The sequence below is a fragment of the Sapajus apella genome, unplaced genomic scaffold (assembly GCF_009761245.1).
Source record: "Sapajus apella isolate SASKATOON/1434 unplaced genomic scaffold, GSC_monkey_1.0 scaffold5, whole genome shotgun sequence".
Lineage (NCBI taxonomy): Eukaryota > Metazoa > Chordata > Mammalia > Primates > Cebidae > Sapajus > Sapajus apella.
The window spans coordinates 30,033,839-30,055,167 of NW_022436945.1; the positions used below are offsets into that span (position 1 = coordinate 30,033,839).

The window sequence follows — 21,329 nt, forward strand, 5'->3', positions numbered from 1 at the left end:
GAAATTACATAATTATAATTTAATATTATAAAGGCAACTGTGTGTGTTACTGGGATGATGGTAAAAGAGATAATCAGGCAGCTCTCTGTGATAACATACAAATTGCAGCAGAAGAAGGGCTTCTGGATCAAGAATATTGGGAAAGGCTACTTTGCTAACATTTTCATCATTGCAGTCCTCCTTATTTACAGCTATGGAAGAGGCTTTTTTTTAGTAACTACAGGATAGGATACTTCATTTACAGAAGTATAAGTCTGGTTATTTTAATAATGTTTGGATTTGATCTTTGCCCTAAGTCTAATATAGTATATTTACATAAAAATCTGTATAACTGCATCTATACTTGATTTTTTGTGGGATTAAATTATGTTAAAAATCATGGTCCAAAATGTTTACTATCTGGAAAATTGGAGAATTATTTCTCCTTACACTCCTCACATATACATAGCACATATATATTTCTCAGCTTCATATTTCTAGTCATTAATGATTAAATCATTCAGTCAATAGCATTTATTATGATAAATTTGAGTTAAGTCGGTATTTGCAAGTATTGTTAATAAAAAATAGTCTATACTCAGAATATCTCACAATGTATAATATAGAACAGTAACTCACCGCTTTTACATTAATTTACTTTTTGAGGTGCGTTAATGTACTATTTCTTTTTTTTAGTGTCCACTGCCATAGTTCTGTGACATTTAGACCCAGAATTAGACACATCTAATTTTATTGCAGTCCTAAAAAGCTTACTTTTGACCACCCTTTCTTTTTCTTCCCAAGTACCTCTATATCCTCTCTCTCATATACATACACATAATATTCCCACATAAACAATTTTTGGGGTGAGATGTTCTCATTCTATTGAGTAGATAAGAAATGTAGAATAAGGAAACTGCAGGCATAAAGAAAAGAAGTAGGTACTTAACAGTTGGTGCTAAAGAAAAAATAACAGAGATGCTCATTTACTTCCCCTCTTGTCCTGGCTCCCAACATTCTTTGAAACAATTTAGGTGGGCCTGACAGTAATTCCCTGAAAGTGTCCTCCCTTTCTGAACCACCCACCAACCACAGCTCAGATCGTACTTGACTCTTTTGTGACATCTCTTCTTACTTCTTATTCAAGGTTATACTTGAGGTTAATTTCAGTTAGATTCCCATTGTGAAAATGCTATGAATATGGGTCAGAAATAAGTCCTGTGTTTTCATTTGTTAAAAATTTGGACTATGAGATAAAGAAAAATCATTGAGCCTTCATGGCGGTGCTTACTAGTTTTTGTTTTTCTTTTTTGTGATTTGGAACTTTAAAGCATGGGACATTCAGAACTGGGAAGGACTTAATACAGACTCATGAAAGTTTTTTAATCATATCAAGAGTATATTGTTGCCATCTAATAACTAGGCTATACTGAGTGCCTGCTATGTGCCAGGCACTGTGCTAATAATTTTGCACACATTGATAATCACTACATTAATAACAAGGTAAGTTGACCACCTTTAACAGATGAGAAAACTAGGCTGAAAAAGGAGATTAAGTAACATTCCTGAGGTTACACAGCTAGTAAGTGATAAAACCTGAATTTAACTTCAAGTTTGTCTGACTCTAAATCCTAAACCCTTCTCACTAAATCAAGTTTGTCTTTCAGCTGGGTGTGGTAGCTCATGCCTTTAATCCCAGCACTTTGGGAGGCCAAGTTGGGCGGATCACTCGAGGTCAAGATTTTGAGACCAGCCTGGTCAACATAGTGAAACACCATCTGTACTAAAATTACAAAAATTAGCCGGGTGTGGTGGTGCACACCTGTAGTCCCAGCTACTTAGGAGGCTGAGGTAGGAGAATCACTTGAACCCAGAGGGCGGAGGTTGCAGTAAGCCGAGATCATGCCACTGCTCTCCAGCCTGGGTGACAGATGGAGGATGGAAACTGTATCTCAAAAAAAAAAAAAAAAAGGTTTATCTTTCAACCAGCAATCAACATAATAGTTAAGAAGTTGCGGACCGGGCGCGGTGGCTCAAGCCTGTAATCCCAGCACTTTGGGAGGCCGAGGCTGGTGGATCACGAGGTCAAGAGATCGAGACCATCCTGGTCAACATGGTGAAACCCCGTCTCCACTAAAAATACAAAAAATCAGCTGGGCATGGTGGCACGTGCCTGTAATCCCAGCTACTCAGGAGGCTGAGGCAGGAGAATTGCCTGAACCCAGGAGGCGGAGGTTGCGGTGAGCCGAGATCGCGCCATTGCACTCCAGCCTGGGTAACAAGAGCAAAACTCCGTCTCAAAAAAAAAAAAAAAAAAGAAGTTGCTGCATATCTATACAGGGAAGCAAAAAAAAACAGGAATCAGGATTATTATATTTCTATTTTCAGATAAGACAAATTTTTATTTTAGACTTCAAAAATTTGAAATGGAATTATTTGTTAAAATTCTAAATGTAATTGTTAGAGTTTTCAGTGGAAAATTGATAGTCTTATCTCAAATGCAGTAGAGTAAGGATGGATTTTCTGTCTCTAGTTTTAAGATAAAATTGGCTGCAGCATTGGCAAGATGTCGAATCAAACATGATGCCCTTTCAATTTATCACATCCTGCCAGAAACAGTTAGGAAACAGGAACTAAGGGCCTCCACGTTACCACTTTATGCTTGGATAAATACTTGTAAAATCAGGTAAGTGTTTAAATCAAATTCTTTATATTTCAAGTCTCCATACTTTTAAAATAATATGATGAGAAGCACTGCCTTTTTTAAGAGGTGGGGGTGTCACATCTAGGGGAGTGATTAGGGAATCATAGTTACGTTTCAGAGCTCATGACCAAATTACCAAAGGTAATTGTATACATATGTTAATTTTTCTGTCAATAATTATCTTTTAGTTTATTTTTGGTTAAAATTGTTAGTTCCATTAGATGTAATGTATGAAGTGATGTTTTTCTTTGTTACAGGAAAAAGGTGTTAGTGGTAAGTACATTTTTAATGTATCATATTTGTAATTACAAGCTAATGTTGTATATTTGCAGCCCTGAAGAAGTTTATAATAATTTGAAGAGAAGAGGCTATCATAAAGTCAAATCTGTATTGCATGTTGATGATAAAGTCTTTGCGGTGGACCAACATTGCTATGATGTCTTAATTTTTCCATCTCATCTTCAAAATGATCTTATAAATATAGATCTTTTCAAAGATTACAAACTTATTTTTCAGGTAAACTAATATTTACTTTCATTGTGATTCTCAACAATCCTACCTAACCAAAGAACTTCTCCACTTAAAACCTAACACTGTTTATGTTTTTATAGATTATCAGGGAAGTTTATAAGGCCTAATTGTCACCTTGAATAAAATTAATATCTCTACAGTCAGTGCATCTGATTGGCATCTTTGTCTTCAGTGAATTTACAAAGAACATATTCTTCTCCCTGATTCCATAGATGGGATGATTTGCATTGCTGGTAGCTGTAAGGTTCTTCTTTTCTCCGCTAAAGGAGAATTCAAGAGAAGGTGCAATGAGACCTTTTCTTCCTTCCATTTCCAGGAAAGATTCTAGTGCCATCTTGTATATGAAAAAGCAATTGTAATAGTTTTTCATAATTTCTGTAATATAGTCTTATAGCTTTGATTTGTAAGAGGTGTATAAAGGCTATCAATATAGGAAGAATATGAGGTACAATGTGGTTTAAACAGAACAAAAATAAAAGTAGGTTAAATTCATTTTTATATCTGTAGAGTCTAAACATTGCCTCAAATGTGCCTTGATCTTCTAAGGTTTATCCCTTCTCCACATTCATATTCTTGGGGAGAATCTCTTACCACATCAAGCACTGAGATCAACTGCAGAAGCCTAAGCTTCTCAAACATCTTGATTTAAACCTCTGTGAGCTAGTGGCAATTTAGGTGACAAGGTAATGGGGAAGAAAAAAATGGAAGTGTACTAGATGAGTGGGTTTTTGTGAAGGGGTAAGAATGGGAGCTAAGACAGGATATCCTTCATCTGTTGACTATATTGTAGAGATTTTGGTATTGCTTTATACAAAATTAGACAGTAGCAGTCATAATTTAGGCTAAGCAAAGTTAAGCTGTTTTAAATATATCAGTTGTCTCTGCTAACTCTTTACTTAGACATATATTAAGATGTTAAAACTAAAATGGATTAGATATCTAATATTACTATGAAGTACTTTCTTTTATGTAAAGCAAATAGAAGTCAGCTTATATTCCTAGTCATATCCTTTGAAATTCTAATCATACCGTTATCTTATAGGACAAATCTCGAAGTCTTGCTGTCCATTCTGTAAAGGCTTTATTAAATATGGATGATGATATCTTAATGGTCAATACAGGTTCGTGGTACACAGTTGCCCATATGTCAGTTTTAACAAATAATAATACCTCAAAAGTATTTGTGTGTGGAGTGCAATCACAAGCTAAGGATCCTGACTTGAAGACCCTTTTCACAAAAATGGGATGTAAAAGTATGTGCAAATATTTCTTCATTTGGCAATTATTATTCTACAAGATTTTAGAAATGTTAAAAATGTTTTATTAGTTTTTTGTAATTTAAAAAAGCTCTAAATGTGAACTATAATCTTAAAATCCTCACTAATCTATATTATATCAGGCTGGCCTTGTTGCTTAATTTGGTTAAACAACTGTTAAATTAATATCTTGGTACTTTGTAATAGTGTTTGACATTTAGCTACACATAATTTGAGGCTCAAACAACATTTAGTTAAAGTGGAAATTTTATCATTTAATAAATAAGAATAATTATCACTTAATAAATACATAAGTGCTTAAGTGACAAAGATAATATCTAGGACTAGAAGCTAAGTTTTTTTTTTTTTTTTTTTTTTTTTTTTTTTTGAGATAAAGTCTTAACTTTGTAGGCCAGCCTGGAGTGCACTGGTACGATCACAGTTTACTGCAGCTTCTACCTCCTGGACTCAAGAGATCCTACCCCCTCAGCTTCCCAGGTAGCTGTGACTGCAGGCTCATGCCACTATACCCAGCTAATTTTTGTAATTTTTGTAGAGCTAGGGCTTTGCAATGTTACTCAAGCTAGCCTCAAACTCCTGGGCTCAAGTGTTCTGCCTGCCTGGGCCTCCCACAGTTCTGGGATTACAGGCATGAACTACCACGCCTACCCTAGGAGCTGTCTTTTAGGCTTCTTGTTTTTAAAAAGTTTTTCCATTGGATCATGCTAACTAAAGATGACATTTTATTGCAGGTTCAGTGAGGCTGAAAAACTAAGCAAAACTTTTAACGGATTCACAGGGATGGGAGACAAAAAGCGGAATTCAGGATTTGACCAGGAGAGGTAGCCTGCTAAATACTCAGGATTTCACTTGGAGTCCTGAAGTACATCTTGAATAGTGATCAGTCCTCCAAAGAATTAGAATTAGAACCCACATTGTAGTCATCTTAATTCCCAATTAGATTAAGGTGGTCTGGGATTGCTAGTGCCCAGCCTTAGCTGCCTGCCAGAAGCAAAAGTAAATTTCCTCTGCAGGAAAACAACATCATCCTACATTTCTAATTATCTTCTATTCTAAATTTTTTCTTTTTTTTTTTTTTTTTTTAGTTTTTTGAGATGGAATCTCCCTCTTGTCACCCAGGCTGGAGTGCAGTGGTGCCATCCCAGCTCACTGCAACCTCCCAGATTCAAGCAAGTCTCCTGCCTTAGCCTCCCAAGTAGCTGGGATTATAGGCACCTGCCACCAGGTGTGGGCCTAGCCAAGTTTTGTATTTTTAGTAGGGATGAGGTTTCACCATGTTGGCCAGGCTGGTCTGGAACTCCTGACCTCAGGTGATCCGCCCACCTCTGCCTCCCAAAGTGCTAGGATTACAAGCCACCACACCCGGCCTGTATTGTCTAAATTTTTTCAAATTAAAAAAAAAAAAACTGACAGAGGAAGAAAAGATAAGAGTAAAAGAGAAAGCACTGCAGTAGAAGCAGACCCACAGTGTATCTGGGGATACTGGATTGATCAGATGTGGACTTTAGTTTTGTTTTTTTGAGACAGGGTCTTGTTATGTTGCCTAGGCTGATCTCACACTCCTGGGATCAAGCAGTGCTCCTGCCTCAGCCTCTCAAGTAGCCGAAATGACAGGCAGGTGCCACTGCACCTGGCTCAAGATATACACTTTAAAATAACTATGATTAATAAGCTGGAGGGACTAAACATCAAGTTTTAGAATTTTAGCAGAGAACTAGAAATTATAAAAGCTAAAACAAAGTTCTAGAACTGAAAAATACAATGTGTGAAATTAAGAAATAAAAGTGATATAGATTTAACAGTAAATTACACAGAACTGAAGATACAATAAGTGAACTGATAGGCCTGAAGAAAATATCCAGACTGAAGCATGGGGAGACAAAGGATATAAAAGATGTCACAAGACACACATGAGACTCAGTGATTCAATTATCTCATGTGTGTTTGATTGGAATTGCAGAAGGAGAGGAGAAAAGCAATTGGAAAGAAACAATATTTGAATTTCAGGCTGGGAATTCTTGAAAATTGATGAAAGACATTAAGCCACAGATTCAAGAAGCCCTGTAAAGTCTAAGCAGAATAAGTACATGGAAAACATATCCTATGGCCTGAATATTTGTGTCCCCACAAAATTTGTATGTAAAATCCTAACCCCCAAAGTGATGTTATCAGGAGGTGGGGACTTTGGGAAGTTGTGAGGGCAGAGCCCTCATGAGTGGGATTAGTGCCTTTATGAAGGGGACCTCAGGGACCTAGGTAGTCCCCTTTTACCATCTGAGGATATAGCAGGAAGGCACCATCTGTGAGAAGGGAGGCCCTCACCAAACACTGAATCTGCTGGTGTCTTGGTCTTCAACTTCCTAGTCTCCAGACTTGTAAGAAATAAAATTCTTTTGTTTATAAGCTACTTATTCTATGGCATTTGTCATAACAGCCCAAACAGACTAACACAACATATTAGGCATACCATAGCATACCTGCTGAAAACCAAAGAGAAAGGGCATTGGTGAGCAGCTGGGGAGAAAATATATACCATCAATGGAATAGCAATAAAAGTAAAACCTAATTTTTCAATAGAAATAATTAAAACCAGAAAACCATTAAACAATGTCTTCATAATGCTGAAAGAAACTGCCAGGCTAGATTTTTATATCCACCCAAAATACTCTTTGAAATAAAGATATTCTTAGACAAGAAAAATCTGAGAGTTTGTCACTGGTAGACACAGTAAATGAAATACTAAAGATACATTGTTTGGGTAGAAGAAGTGTTATACAGGAAATTGGAGACTGGACACAGTGGCTCATGCTGGTAATCCCAGTGCTTTGGGAGGCCAAGTTAGGAGAAGCCCATGAGTTTGAGACCAGCCAGGCAACACAATGAGACACTGTCTCTACTAAAAATTTAAAAATTAGCTGGATGTAGTGGTGTACAGCTGTAGTCCTAGCTACTCAGGATGCTGAGGTGGGAGGACTACTTGAGCCCAGGAGTTTAAGGTTACAGTAATTTGTGATTGTGCCACTGCATTCCAACCTGGGCAACAGAGCAAGACCCTGTCTCTAAAAAAAATAGAGATGCTGAAAGAAATGAAGAACAATACAAAAGTTAAGTATGTAGGTAAATCTAAATGATTATAATCTAATGTCTAACGGGGTTGCAAATTAATGTCTGTGAGATTAAAGGTATTTATGTTATATGCAATAAAAATAAATTATAACTGGCATATAATTTTAGAGGAAAGGAAATAGAATTAATGTATCTTATGGTTTTTGCTTTTCTAGGCAGTGGTAAAGTAGCAAATTACATTAAGCGCATGATGTGTGCTATAATTTCTGGGACAGTGAGTTAAACACATAATAAAATATTATATAATGAATAGTTAAGAGGGGAGAGAAATGGAATATAGAATTGGAATATGAGTCTAAAAAAAAGATTAAAAAGGAGAGGCTGGATGTGGTGGCTCAGACTTGTAATTCCAGCACTTTGGGAGGCAGGGTGGGAGGATCACCTGTGGCCAGGAGTTTGAGACCAGCCTGGCCAGCATGGTGAAACCCAGGCTCTAATAAAAATACAAAAATTAGCCAGACACAGTGGTGCAGGCCTGTAGCTCCAGCTACTTGGTAGGCTGAGGCATGAGAATCACTTGAATCCCGGATGCAGAGGTTGCAGTGAGCTGAGATCGTACCTCTGTACTCCAACCTAGGCAACAGAGTGAGACTCTGTCTCAAAAAAAAAAAAAAAAAAAAAAAAAAACCGGATAAAGGAGAGAATATCAGGCACAATGGCTCATGCCTGTATGCCTGTAATCACATTCCAGCGCTTTGGGAGGCTAAGGCGGGTGGATTGCTGGAGCCCAGGAATTTGAGACCAGCCTGGGCAACATGGTGAAACCCTATTTCTACAAAAAATAGAATAAAAATGAGTTAGTGTGGTAGCACACGTCTGTGGGCCCAGCTACTCAGGAGGCTGAGGTTAGAGGATCACTTGAGCCCAGGAGATTCATGCTACAGTGAGCCGTGATTGTGCCATTGCACTCTAACCTGAGTGACAGAGCGAGACTCTGTCTTAAAAAAAGAAAAAAAAAGGAGAGAAAAGGGGACATAGAAAAAGCAAGACAAATAGCAAATAGGATGGTAGATTAAACCAAATAATATATATTTAAGCTTATATACATTATATACATATAAGACATTAAAATATATAAACATAGAAAATATTTTATATTTTTATATATATAAAATATTTGATAAATGTTACTCTAGCTCAGCCTCCCAAGTAGCAGGGACTACAGGCATGTGCCACCATGTCCAGTTAATTTTTTGATTTTTTGTAGAGATGACATCTCACTATGTTGCCCAGACTGGTTGTGAACTCCTGGGCTCAAGCAATCCTCCTGTCTTGGCCTCCCAAACTATTGGGATTATAGGCATAAGCCACTGCACCCGGTCAGTCTTGGATTTTAAAGATCAACTACATGATGTTTATAAAAAATGCTCTTAAATAAAAGGATACAAAAAAACTTAAAAGGACAGAAAAAGATATGCAGTGCTTATACTAATAAGAGCTGCAGACAAATAGATTCAAGTCAAGAAGCATTGCTAAGAATAGAGATATTTATAGCCAGGCGCGGTGGCTCACGCCTGTAATCCCAACACTTTGGGAGGCTGAGGCAGGTGGAGATTGAGACCATCCTGGCCAACATGGTGAAATCCCATCTCTACTAAAAAAATGCAAAAAAATTAGCCGGGTGTGGTGGCATATACCTGTTGTCCCAGCTACTTGGGAAGCTGAGGTGGAAGAATCGCTTGAACCCAGGAAGCAGAGGTTGCAGGGAGCCAAGATTGCTCCACTGCACTCCAGCCTGGCGACAGAGCAAGACTCCATCTCACAAAAAAAAAAAAAAAAAGATATTTATAATTATGAAAGGTTCAATTCATCAAGAAAATATGACAGTACTAAAGATATATGTACCTAGTAGCATAGTCCTAAAATATATAGAAAGTAAAATTGTCCAGAACAAGCAACCCTTCTCTGTATACAAAAAATCCAAAGGAATCAATGAATAAACTATTAGAAATAACAAATTAGTATAATAAGGTTGCAGAACACAAAATGAATATGTAAAAATCTATTGTATTTCTATCCACCAGCAATGAATAATCTAAAAATGAAAGTAAGAAAAAATACTTTTTATAACATCAAAAAGAATAAAATTCTTAGCAATAAATTTAATACAAATAGTTCAAGACTAATACAAGTAGTTCAAGACTTATACAATAAAAACTACAAAATATCATTTAAAGAAATTAGGAGGCTGAATGCTGTGGCTCATGCAGGAGGCCGAGGTGGGTAGATCACTTTGAGCTCAGGAGTTCGAGGCTGGCCTGGGCAACATGGCAAAACTCCGTCTCTATAAAAAATACAAGAAGAAATTAGCCAAGCGTGGTGGCGCATGCCTATAGTCCTAGCTACTTGAGAGGCTAAGGCTGCAGAATCTCTTGAACTTGGGAAGTGGAGGTTGCAGTGAGCCGAGATAGCACCACTGCGCTCCACCCTGTCTCAAAAAAAAAAAAAAGAAGAAAAGAAATTAGGTCCCGGTGCAGTGGAACACATTTGTAATCTCAGCATTTGGCACTTTGGGAGGGTATAAAGTGGGAAGATCACTTGAGGCCAGGAGTTCGAGACCAATCTGGCAACAGAGCAAGACTCCATCTCTACAAAAAATTTAAAAATTATCCAGCCATGGTGGCACATGCCTGTAATCCTAGCTACTTGGGAGGCTGAGGTGAAAGGATTGCTTGAGCCCAGGAGTTCAAGGCTGCAGTGAGCTGCTTCATGCCACTGGGCATGAAGAGTGAGACCCTGTCTCTGAGAAAATAAAAAATAATTTATTTTTATTTTTATTTTTTATTAACCCAGTCTGGGCAACAAAGTGAGACCCTGTCTCCAAGAAAATAAAAAATAAGACATAAACAAGTGGAAAATATTCCATGTTTATGGATCAGAACACTTAATATGGCAGTGCTCCCTAAATTGATCTACAGATTCCTTGCAGTTCTTATAAAAATCTCAGCTGAGCTTTTTCAGAAATTGACACACTGTTCCTAAAATTCACATGGAAATTTAAGGAACCCAGAATAGCCAAATGAATTGTGAAAAAGAACAAAGTTATAAGACTCACATATCCTGATTTAAAAGCTTACTACACAGCTACAGTAATCAAGAAGTGTGATACTAGCATAAGGATAAATGTGTAGATCAATGGAACAAAATTGAAAGTTCAGAAATAAACCCTTACATTTATAGTCAGTTGATTTTCAGCAATATTGCCAAGACTATGCAATGGGAAATGAATAGTCTTTTCAACAAGTGGTGCTGAGACAACTGGATAGGCACTCGGAAAAGGATAAAATTGGGTGCGTATCTCAAATCATATACAGAAACTAAAATGGATCAAAAATATAAGTGTTAAAGCTAAAATTCTTATAAGAAAACACAGGTAAGTCTTCATGAGCTTGGATTTAGCAATGGTTATTTAGATGTGACACCAAAAGCACAAGCAAGAAAAAAAAAATAAATTGGACTTCATCAAAATTGAAAACTTTTGTGCTTCAAAGTTACTATCAAAGAACTGAAAAGACTGGCCAGGCGTGGTGGCTCACACCTGTAATCTCAGCACTTTGAGAGGCCAAAGCTGGTGGATCACCTGAAGTCAGGAGTTCAAGACCAGCCTGGCCAACATGGCAAAACCCCATCTCTATTAAAAATACAAAAATTAGCTGGACGTGGTGGCACACACTTGTAATACTAGCTACTTGGGAGGCTGAGGCAGGAGAATCACTTGAACCCAGAAGGCGGAGGTTGCAGTCAGACAAGACTGGGCCACCGCACTCCAGCCTGGGCAACAGCGAGATTCCCACTTCAGAAAAAAAAAATAATAACCTACAGAACCGGAGAAATTATTTGCAAATCATCTATCTGAAAAGAGACTTGTATCCAGAATATGTAAATGACTCAACAATAAAAAGACAAATAGCCCAACTTAGGGCAAAAGATCTGAGTAGATATTTCTCCAGTGAAGATCTACAAATGACCAGTGAGCTCATCTGAAAAGATGCTCAACATCATTAATCATTAGGGACCTGCAAATTAAAACCATAACGAAATACCGCTTCAAAACCACTAGCATGGCTATAGTAAAAAAAAAAAAAAAAACAGGAAAATAATGTGTAAGCAAGAATGTGGAAAAATTGCTGATGGGAACATAAAATGGTGCAGCTACTTTGGAAAACAATTTAGCAGAATCCCAAAATGTTAAACATAGAGTTACTATATGACTTAGGAATTCCACCTTTATGTCCATACTCAAGAGAATTGAAAACATATATTCACACAAAAGCTTGCACATGAATGTTCATAGCACTGTTATTTATAATATAAATAAATAAATAACATATACTGTTATTTATAGTATATTTTGGTGAATATACTAAAAGAACCCCTGAATTGTATACTTAAACCTTAAGAAAATCTCTCAGTTCACCCGGCTGACTTGTAAGGCGAGAAAGGTGCTGCAGAAAGGCAAGAAGCCCAAGAGGTCAACCTGAAAGTTTAATTTGGACCTTACTCATCCAGTAGAAGATGGAGTTTTTGATTCTGGAAATTTTGGTACCTTCCCTAGTGAATATCTAGGGTTCTGTTCCCCAGTTTTGCATTTTTTCTGTTTTAAAATAGGAACAGTTTCTACAGGAGAAGTTTAAAGTTAATGACAAAACTGGAAATCTCGGGAATGTTGTTTACATTAAATGCTTCAAGAACAAAATCACAGTTGTTTCTGAGAAACAGTTCTCGAAAAGGTATTTGAAATACCTTACTAAGAAATACCTTAAGAAGAACAATCTTCGGGATTGGCTTTGAGTGGTTGCATCTGACAAGGAGACTTACGAACTTCGTTACTTCCAGATTAATCAAGGTGAAGATGAATCAGAGTCAGAGGACTAGGCAAAGGCTTCCCTTACAGGGCTTTGCTTACTAATAAAATAAAAGAAGTATACATGAGAAATGCCAAGAAATTGGCTTTTAGTTTATCAGTGAATAAAATATATTGTACTCTTAAAAAAAATAAATCAGAACCAAAAACTGGACAATTTATCTTAGTGAGACATTTTAGCGGACTTCTCTCAAATTGAAAACAAATTAGTAGGATAAGTAAGGATATAGAAGATGGAAGCAACATGATCAGCAGCTTAATCAAACTAACATGTATAGAACACTGTACCTAGTAACTGCATAGCACACATAAATACCAAAAGTTACTACATGCTGGGCCAGGAAGCAGATTTCAGTGACTTTCAGATAACTGAAATCATACAAAGTAGTAGTAGTTGTTGTTTTAGAGACTGGGTCTTACTGTCACCTAGGCTGGAGTGCAGTGGTATGATCCTGGCTCACTACAGCTTGACCTCCTTGGTGCAAGCAGTCCTCCCACTTCAGCATCCCAAGTAGCTGTAATTACAGGCGCACGCTACCACTCTCAGCTTTTTTTTTTTTTTTTTTTGGTGGAGACAAGGCCGCACTATGTTACCCAAGCTGGTCTCGGACTACTGGCTTCAAGCGATCCTCCTGCCTCAGCTTCCCAAAGTGCTGGGATTACAGGCATGAGCCACCACACCTAGCCTATAATGTTTTCCAACCATAGTGGAATCAAGCCAGAAATCAGTTAAAAAAATGTAACTAGGAAATCCCAGTACATTTTTGACTTTTTTTTTTAGATGGAGTTTCACTCTTGTTGCCCAGGCTGGAGTGCAATGGCACGATCTCAGCTCACTGCAACCTCTGCCTCCCAGGTCCAAGTGATTCTCCTGCCTCAGCTTCCCGAGTAGCTGGGATTACAGGTGCTTGCCACCATGCCTGGCCAATTTTTTGTATTTTTAGTAGAGACAGGGTTCTACCATGTTGGTAAGGCTGGTCTCGAACTTCTGACCTCAGGTGATCCACCCACTTTGGTCTCAAAAGTGCTGGGATTACAGGCGTGAGCCCTTGCTATAGAATAGACGCCACGCTGAGTTTAGCTACTTTATCTCAGTCTTCACCACTGTTATATGAAGTAGCTATCCCATTTTATGAAGAAGGAAATGGAGGCTTAGGGAGATTAAAACGCACAGCTAGTAAATAGTGAAGTTGGGAGTCACATTTTTCTGTCTCTGAAGTCCATTTCTTCCCTACTATATCCTGCAGTTCCAAATGAGAAATTTAATTTTAAATTTCAAAATCATTTCAGGTGAAGGAGAAAGCATTCTATTAATAGGATTCCTGTATTAACTTTGGGTAGATATCAGAGAAGAATAGCCCTCTTTTCTAACTACATTAAAATGAATTTTTGTGAGGTTGAGGATTTTAAAATGTAGAATAAATAGATACAAATACTACATTAAGATTTTTCATTCATATTTTACATTAATTTTTCTGTGTTTTTCCCCAGATATTGAAATACTTCATGACCTGTTTATTAACATTGAATTAAAGGATCACAGGTTACAGAAAGTTAAAGTGATTTTGCTGCTACCTCGTTGTTCAGGACTGGGTGTTAGTAATCCAGTAGAATTTATCTTAAATGAACATGAAGGTACTTGTTTTAATTTCTAAATTATTGAAATTAGTTGACAGTTTAAAATATAAAACTATTTAAAATTGTTAAAATAGCTATCTGATATATCTGATTAATAAATAATAGCTACCATATAAAAAGTACTTACTATGTGTAAATTCCTTTACCCCTGTTACTCATTTAATCCTTACACTAATCCTGTGGGAAATAGACCAGGATGATATTCAAAATATTTAATAATTGGAATAATGTAGGCAATCAGAAAAGATACGGGCCAGTATGCTATTTGAATATACCAGAGCTCTTGATGTAAGTGTCAAAATTTACCAGCACTCCATAGACGAAAATACTGAGATTCAAAGATTGATTCATTTTTCTCAGGTCAAACAACTAGAGACAGAATTAGGATTCAAATTTAGATCTGTTTGACTCTAGAGTTTATGTTCTAAACATGATCCTAATTAAATAATAATGAGAGTATTTCAAACACAAAGGTATTTTAATCTCCAGGATGTATGCTTTATAAAATGAACATCTCAGACTAAATACAGAAGCATTTACATTTAATTTTATTGGCTTTTAAATACATTTTAAGGAATTATTATTTAACACTAACATTTGTTGAGCACTTAGATATAAGGCCCTGGGCATGACACTTTTCCTGGATTATTTCCAAGATTATTTCTTGTGAAAGTCTTCACAAGAATTCTGTGAAGTAGTAGTAACTTGTTATCTCTGTTTTACAAATAAGGAATCCAAGGCTCAGAGAAGTTAATGAAGTCTCCTAGGATCATTTGGCTAGTAAGTGACAGAGCTTGGATTCAAATACAACTAGTCTGACTCTGAGACTGGCACTTTTAATGACTCTCTTAATCACATTATATTGCTTTAAATTAAATGAAACTTATTCTCACCCCTTGCTTATACTGAAAGGCTTGGATAAGGTTAATTAGAATATTAGAAAAAGAAGACACTCCACCAACATTCAGAATATAGTAACTGTTTTCTGTTTCTAGCAAGGACAGAAAGAGGAGGAAGAGAAATGGAGAGAAAGGGGCTAATATTTATTGAATACAACAGTGTCCCAGGCATCGTTCTAGGTAGTGTTCACGTACCGTCACTTAGCAGTCACAATAACTTTTTGAGGATAGTGTTCTTATAATTGTAGAAAAAAAAAACCAAGACTTAGAAAAATTAAACAAGTTGCTTATGGTCATGTAGCTAGTAAGTAGGGAAGCTGGGATTCAAATTCAGGTCAGTTAGCACCTTTTCTTTCCACTAAATGACACTGTCTTTAACTGGGTTTAAACTGGACCACATGGAATTTTGACTTGCTGTAGAAAATTTCTTTCCAGAGAGACTTAAACAGAGAATAAACAATTCAGATGGTAGGTAGACTGAGAAAATTTCCAGATGAACTTCAAGAAATAATCAAATATCAATTAGTAGACACTGAAAGAAATGGGGGAAAAAAAGGGGGGGAAGAAATAGCGGCTCTAATAAGAGCTGTCAAGAGAACTAGAGCCCAGAACTGTTAGACTCTGGCCTTATCCGGGGCCATTTTGATGTGGAAATCCAGAAAAAAACACATATTAAAAATAAACTGAAGGCAGCCAGGTGCAGTGGCTCATGCCTGTAATCCCAGTACTTTGGGATGCCGAGGTGGGTGGATCTCTTGAGGTCAGTAGTTCGAGACCAGCCTGGCTAACATGGTAAAACCCTGTCTCTGCTAAAAATACAAAATAGCTGGGCATGGTGGCATGCATCTCTAATCCCAGCTACTCAGGAGTCTGAGGCAGGAGATTTGCTTGAACCAGGGAGGTGGAGGTTGCAGTGAGCCGAGATGGCGCCACTGCATTCCAGCCTGGGCAACAGAGCAAGACTCTGTCTCAAAAATAAATAAAATAAAATAAAGGCCAGGGGAGAAAAGCCCAAAGGAAAATACAAACGAGGAAAGGGGGAAAGGAAAACATTTTCTAGGTACTGGTAATGTTTTGAAAACCTTGATGAGATGATAGGATAAGCTAAGAAGTGGGAGTATCCTGAAGTAAGGTGGGCTTTTGAAGAAACCTGGGCTCTGAGGAGCTAAAAGCCAGAGCAAATAAGTAGCTGCTGACCTACAGTGGGAAAGTTAGTCAGAAACTAGTGGGGGTGAATCCAAAAGATTATTTTATTAAACTTCGATACAAGGTAGAATGCATCAATAAGGAATTAGTTTTAAACACTTTTTTTTTTTTTTTTGAAACAGAGTCTAGCTCTGTTTCTCAGCTGGAGTGCAATGGCTCTGTCTTGGCTTACTGCAACGTCTGCCTCCCAGGTTCAAGCAATTCTCCTGCCTCAGCCTTCTGAGTAGTTGGGATTACAGATGCCCGCCACCACGCCCGGCTAATTTTTGTATTTTTAGTAGAGATGGGGTTTCACCATGTTGGCCAGGCTGGTAAAAACATTTTAACATTGAAAAATATTAGAACCACTGAGGAATATATGAAGTTGGTCCTTGCTAACAACTTGGAATTATTTTAAGATAGAATTAAAGAATTGGATGATATGGCTTTAGAGTATAATAATTTGTAATAGTCCTTTAAAAAGTAATGAATAGTTTTAGAACAGAGACAAAAAATGTGAAATATAGGCCAGGCACACTGGCTCACACCTGTAATCCCTCCACTTTGGGAGGCTGAGGTGGGTAGATCAGTTGAGGCCAGGATTTTGAGACCAGCCTGGCCAACATGGTGAAACCGCATCTCTACTAAAAATACAAAAATTAGCTGGGCATAGTGGCACATGTCTGTAGTCCCAGCTACTCAGGAGGCTGAGGCACAAAATCACTTGAACCTGGGAGGTGGAGGTTGCAGTGAGCCGGGACTTCGCCAGTGCACTCCAGCCAGGACAACAGAGTAAGATCCCATCTCAAAAAAACAGCAACAACAACAATAACAAAAAACAAACAATCCCTCATGAAATGTAAAACTAAATTGGGAAGAAATGGAGTTTAATTAACCTTTAGTGATACTATTGGAATGGGCAACAGCCACATACATGGTATAAATAATTGGCTGCTCTACTCTAGGGAGCTCTAGAAAGCCAGTTGAATACAGAGTTTAGAAGTTGGGGCCCTCTGGTCAGATTTCTGAGTTAGAATCCTGGCTGTCCACTTAGTAGCTATATAACCTTAGACAAGTTGTTTAATGTATGTTTAAACAATTATCTCAATGTTAACAGGAATGGTGATGCTTCAAGAGTTGTTAAAATAATCTACATGAAGTAGCATTCAGTATATCTTCATTAATATTATCAATACATATGTTTACATTATTTTTCAAAAACTAAAAATTGTAAGATATTATTGCTTAATCTGTTATGAAGGCATACATTTGCTTTTCTGAATTTTTTCTTCCAAGGTTTCTTTTGGAAAGTTTGTATTTTAACTGTATCTTTGTGTGTTCCCAGATTTGACTATAGCCCATTAGTTTTTATTTTGGAAAATAAACCTTTTTTTCTCTTTCCAATATTAGTCTCTAGACTATTGTATTTCCTCTTCTGTATCTAAATGACTTAAATGACTACTTGGATGACTATCTCATGGGAACTTGGAGAAAAAAATATTAAATATTTTCAATATTCTTTTTGAAAAGCAATAATAAAGTGAAACAGAATTAACTTTATTGTTCTAATTTTTAAGTCAATATTTTAATATCATCAATTTAGTTTTCATAGATATTTTCCATGAAAAACTTTTATTGGTAGGCAAAATGACTGAAAACTTGTGATGATAACAAAATGTAAAAAGTTTTTAATGGTGCTATATTTAAAAGCATTTCTTTTTAAAATTCAGATACAGAATTCCTTAAAGATCACTCTCAAGGAGGCATATCAGAGGACAAACTTCACATTCTTGCTCAACAGCAGTATGAACAGCTAACACATGCAATGAAATGTAAGTTTGTCAAGGTCACCATTTTGTTAAAACACGGTGTACATTTTAGAAATATTAGTCTTTCACCATCTTATAATCAAGCAATGAAGTGTGAGCCATGAGCAGATTTTTCAGAACATCAGTCTCATTGTCTTCAAATAACAAAATATTTATCTTTACCAATTTAATCTCAGTTTTTAGAATATATGTTTTACTATAATAAACAGGTTAGCAAGCATAATTTACCAATTTTGTAATGCTGAAGTAAAATTATGTGCATTTATAATTGTAGTGTCAGCTTTCCTGTTTCTTCTCTTTGATTTCTTACTTGATGTAATTTTTCTGTTTTCATTGTGCCTACCCCTAACAACTCTTCTGTAGTCCAAATTTTAGTCAAACTCTTATTTCTCTCAGTGCTAAATAGAGAACAGAGAGGTGCAATTGTAGATAAAGCCTAGATCTCTTGATTTGAAGTCTGAGTAACAAGGTGGCACTTTGAGTAATTTATATCATTGCTTTAATCACTTCATTTAGATTTTGAGTACCACTGCCTTTCCACATATACACACAGTAATCTAGATGTCTCTGAGAAATAAATAAGCTTTTACTAATTCAGTATATATTTATAAAGTACCTACTTTAGGTAGGGCATTAAGCTGTATGTAAGGTGTTTCAGTGTTAGCAAATCCTGACCTGCAAAGGCTTAAAGATAAATGGATATGGGCATAGACCCTATCCATATTATGGATATAGATCTATGGGTATAGATCATTCAGTAAATAAATACATAAACACATATGAGGTAGAAATAAGGCCTAATAGAAATCACAGAGGTCACAGCTTGCCAGGAGTAAAAGCAAAAAATAAATATGTAAAAGAAAGCACAGAGGAGGGGCCTTTTCTTTTAGTTTATATTGCTAATAGATATTCAATTTGAACATGATAAGAATATGATCTAGGAAATGAGTTGATGGGAAGATCAGGAATTTGGTAAATAATAAACCTTTTATGTATTTTAATTGGATATTTAAAGCTTAAAAAAGCTTCAGAAAGAATCTGCAAAGCAAAGGGATTTTAATGACACATAAGCTCTTTTATGATGCCAAATGAACATAAAATTGGCAACTCTTGAGATTATGGCAGATAATATTACTGGAAGACATACCATAAGTCAAACAATTTGTATTTAATTTTCCCATAAGACCATACTATCTTAGGTAGTTAAGTGTGTAATTAGGGGTTTGACTGTAAATTTTGATAGAACTGACTAAAAGCCCCATACGAAATGAACCACATAAAAGATAATTATGTAATCTGTCATGGGATTAGAGTTAAAACAAATAAAGGCCGGGCGCGGTGGCTCAAGCCTGTAATCCCAGCACTTTGGGAGGCCGAGGCGGGTGGATCACAAGGTCAAGAGATCGAGACCATCCTGGTCAACATGGTGAAACCCCGTCTCTACTAAAAATACAAAAAATTAGCTGGGCATGGTGGCACGTGCCTGTAATCCCAGCTACTCAGGAGGCTGAGGCAGGAGAATTGCCTGAACCCAGGAGACGGAGGTTGCGGTGAGCCGAGATCGCGCCATTGCACTCCAGCCTGGGTAACAAGAGCGAAACTCCGTCTCAAAAAAAAAAAAAAAAAAAAAAACAAAAGATAACTGCTCAGTCCTCTTGCTAGTTGTGAAAATAGTTTTTTAAATATTTAAGCACTTATTGATTACTTATTATATGCCAGGCACCTGCTACTTACTTTATATATATATATATAATTTTATTTAATAATCACCAAATCTTCTTCCTTAGCTTCCATGCTGTCTTTGACCAGAGCAACAAGGGGGTCTGGGCACCCCTAATTCCCTTACCCTGTAAGACTCACAGCCTTGCCACTACTCTCTACTTTAAAATCCTAAGTTGGGGCCAGGCGTGGTAGCTCATGCCTGTAATCCCAGTACATTGAGAGACCAAGCTGGGCAGATCACTTGAGGCCAGACTAGACAACATGGTAAGATCCCATCTCTGCTAAAAATACTAACATTAGCTGGGCATGTTGGCACATGCCTGTAGTCCCAGCTACTTGGGAGGCTGAGATATGAGAATCACTTGTTGTAGTGAGCCGAGATTGCACCACTGCACTGCAGCCTGGAGACTCGGTCTCAAAAAAAAAACAACATTATAAGTGGGCTGGGCATTGTGGCTCATGTCTGAAATCACAGCGCTTTGGGAGGCCAACATGGGAGAGTCACTTGAGGCCAGGAGTTTGAACCAACCTGGACAACATCGTGAAACCCTGCCTCTACAAAAAATAAAAAAGTTATCTAGGCATCAGGCTACTTAGAGGATGAGGTGGGAGGATCACTTGAGCCCAGAAGTTGGAGGTTGCAGTGAGCCAGATCACCTCACTGCACTCCAGCCGGAGCAACAGAGCAAGACCCCACCTCTAAAAAGAATACAAATAAATAATAAGAAACATGTCTCCTTATATCCTTTATACCTATGAATGACAGTTAACTCAGGAAGCCCTGACCCCAGGTCATTCCTCATCTCCTATACTCTGGTCTCCATAACTCTCCTCATAGCCTTTTGTCCACATCTCTCTGTGCTCTCTAGAATTTATAGTCCCTCATCCACAAAAATTCCCTCTATTTTAACTTCTTTGAATGTCTTCCCCCTTTGTAAAAAATCCCTGTAACTTGCCTTTCCCCTGGGAACAGTGTGTCAATCTTTCCTCTCCTCCTTTTTTGAGCCTATTACATCACACGTTCACTCCTGCCACTAAACTGAAATGGTCCTGTGAGGATCACCAGTGAGACCCATGCTGTGGCGTCAGTTCCCAGCCCTCGTCTACCTTGGTCTGTCTGTGGCAGTTGACATAAGTGGTCACTTCCTCTCTCTTCACATGCTTACGTCACTTGTCTTCCAGTGCACCATCTTCTAGGCCTTCTCTCTGGCTTCCCCTTCTCAGTCTCCCTTACTGGGCCCTCTCTGTCTCAACACCCTATTTAACATGGGAGTGTGCACAGTCCATGCTTTGGATCTTTTTTCTGGCTATACTTACTCCCGTGGTGATTTTGTCTTGTCTCATTTTAAACACATTTATGTGACTCCCACATCTATATTTCTAATCTAAACTTCCTCTCGAAACTCTAAGCTTGTATCTCCAGCTGCCTTCTTGACATCTCCACTTAGGGACTCAGGCATCTCAAAGCTGACATGTCCAAGATGGAAGCCCTGGTCTTCCTCCTGCCATGCCTGTTCCTCCCGCAGTACTGCCATTTCAGTTAATGATAGTTTTAGTTTTCTACTCACTAAGGCT

At 37.4% G+C, this 21,329-nt stretch overlaps 1 protein-coding gene across 4 annotated transcripts in view; it reads left to right on the forward strand.

The window, feature by feature from the left end:
* Positions 1-21,329, forward strand: part of NSUN7 (NOP2/Sun RNA methyltransferase family member 7) — a 49,990-nt gene that overhangs the window by 16,319 nt on the left and 12,342 nt on the right. For 3 of the 4 annotated variants that reach the window (XM_032274026.1, XM_032274029.1, XM_032274028.1), the window contains 5 exons: positions 2,513-2,665; positions 3,016-3,199; positions 4,257-4,467; positions 13,973-14,116; positions 17,934-18,035. In XM_032274026.1, the coding sequence (XP_032129917.1) occupies positions 2,513-2,665; positions 3,016-3,199; positions 4,257-4,467; positions 13,973-14,116; positions 17,934-18,035 (794 nt within the window). The remainder of the gene's footprint in view (positions 1-2,512; positions 2,666-3,015; positions 3,200-4,256; positions 4,468-13,972; positions 14,117-17,933; positions 18,036-21,329) is intronic. The other variant, XM_032274027.1, reaches the window with a different exon arrangement.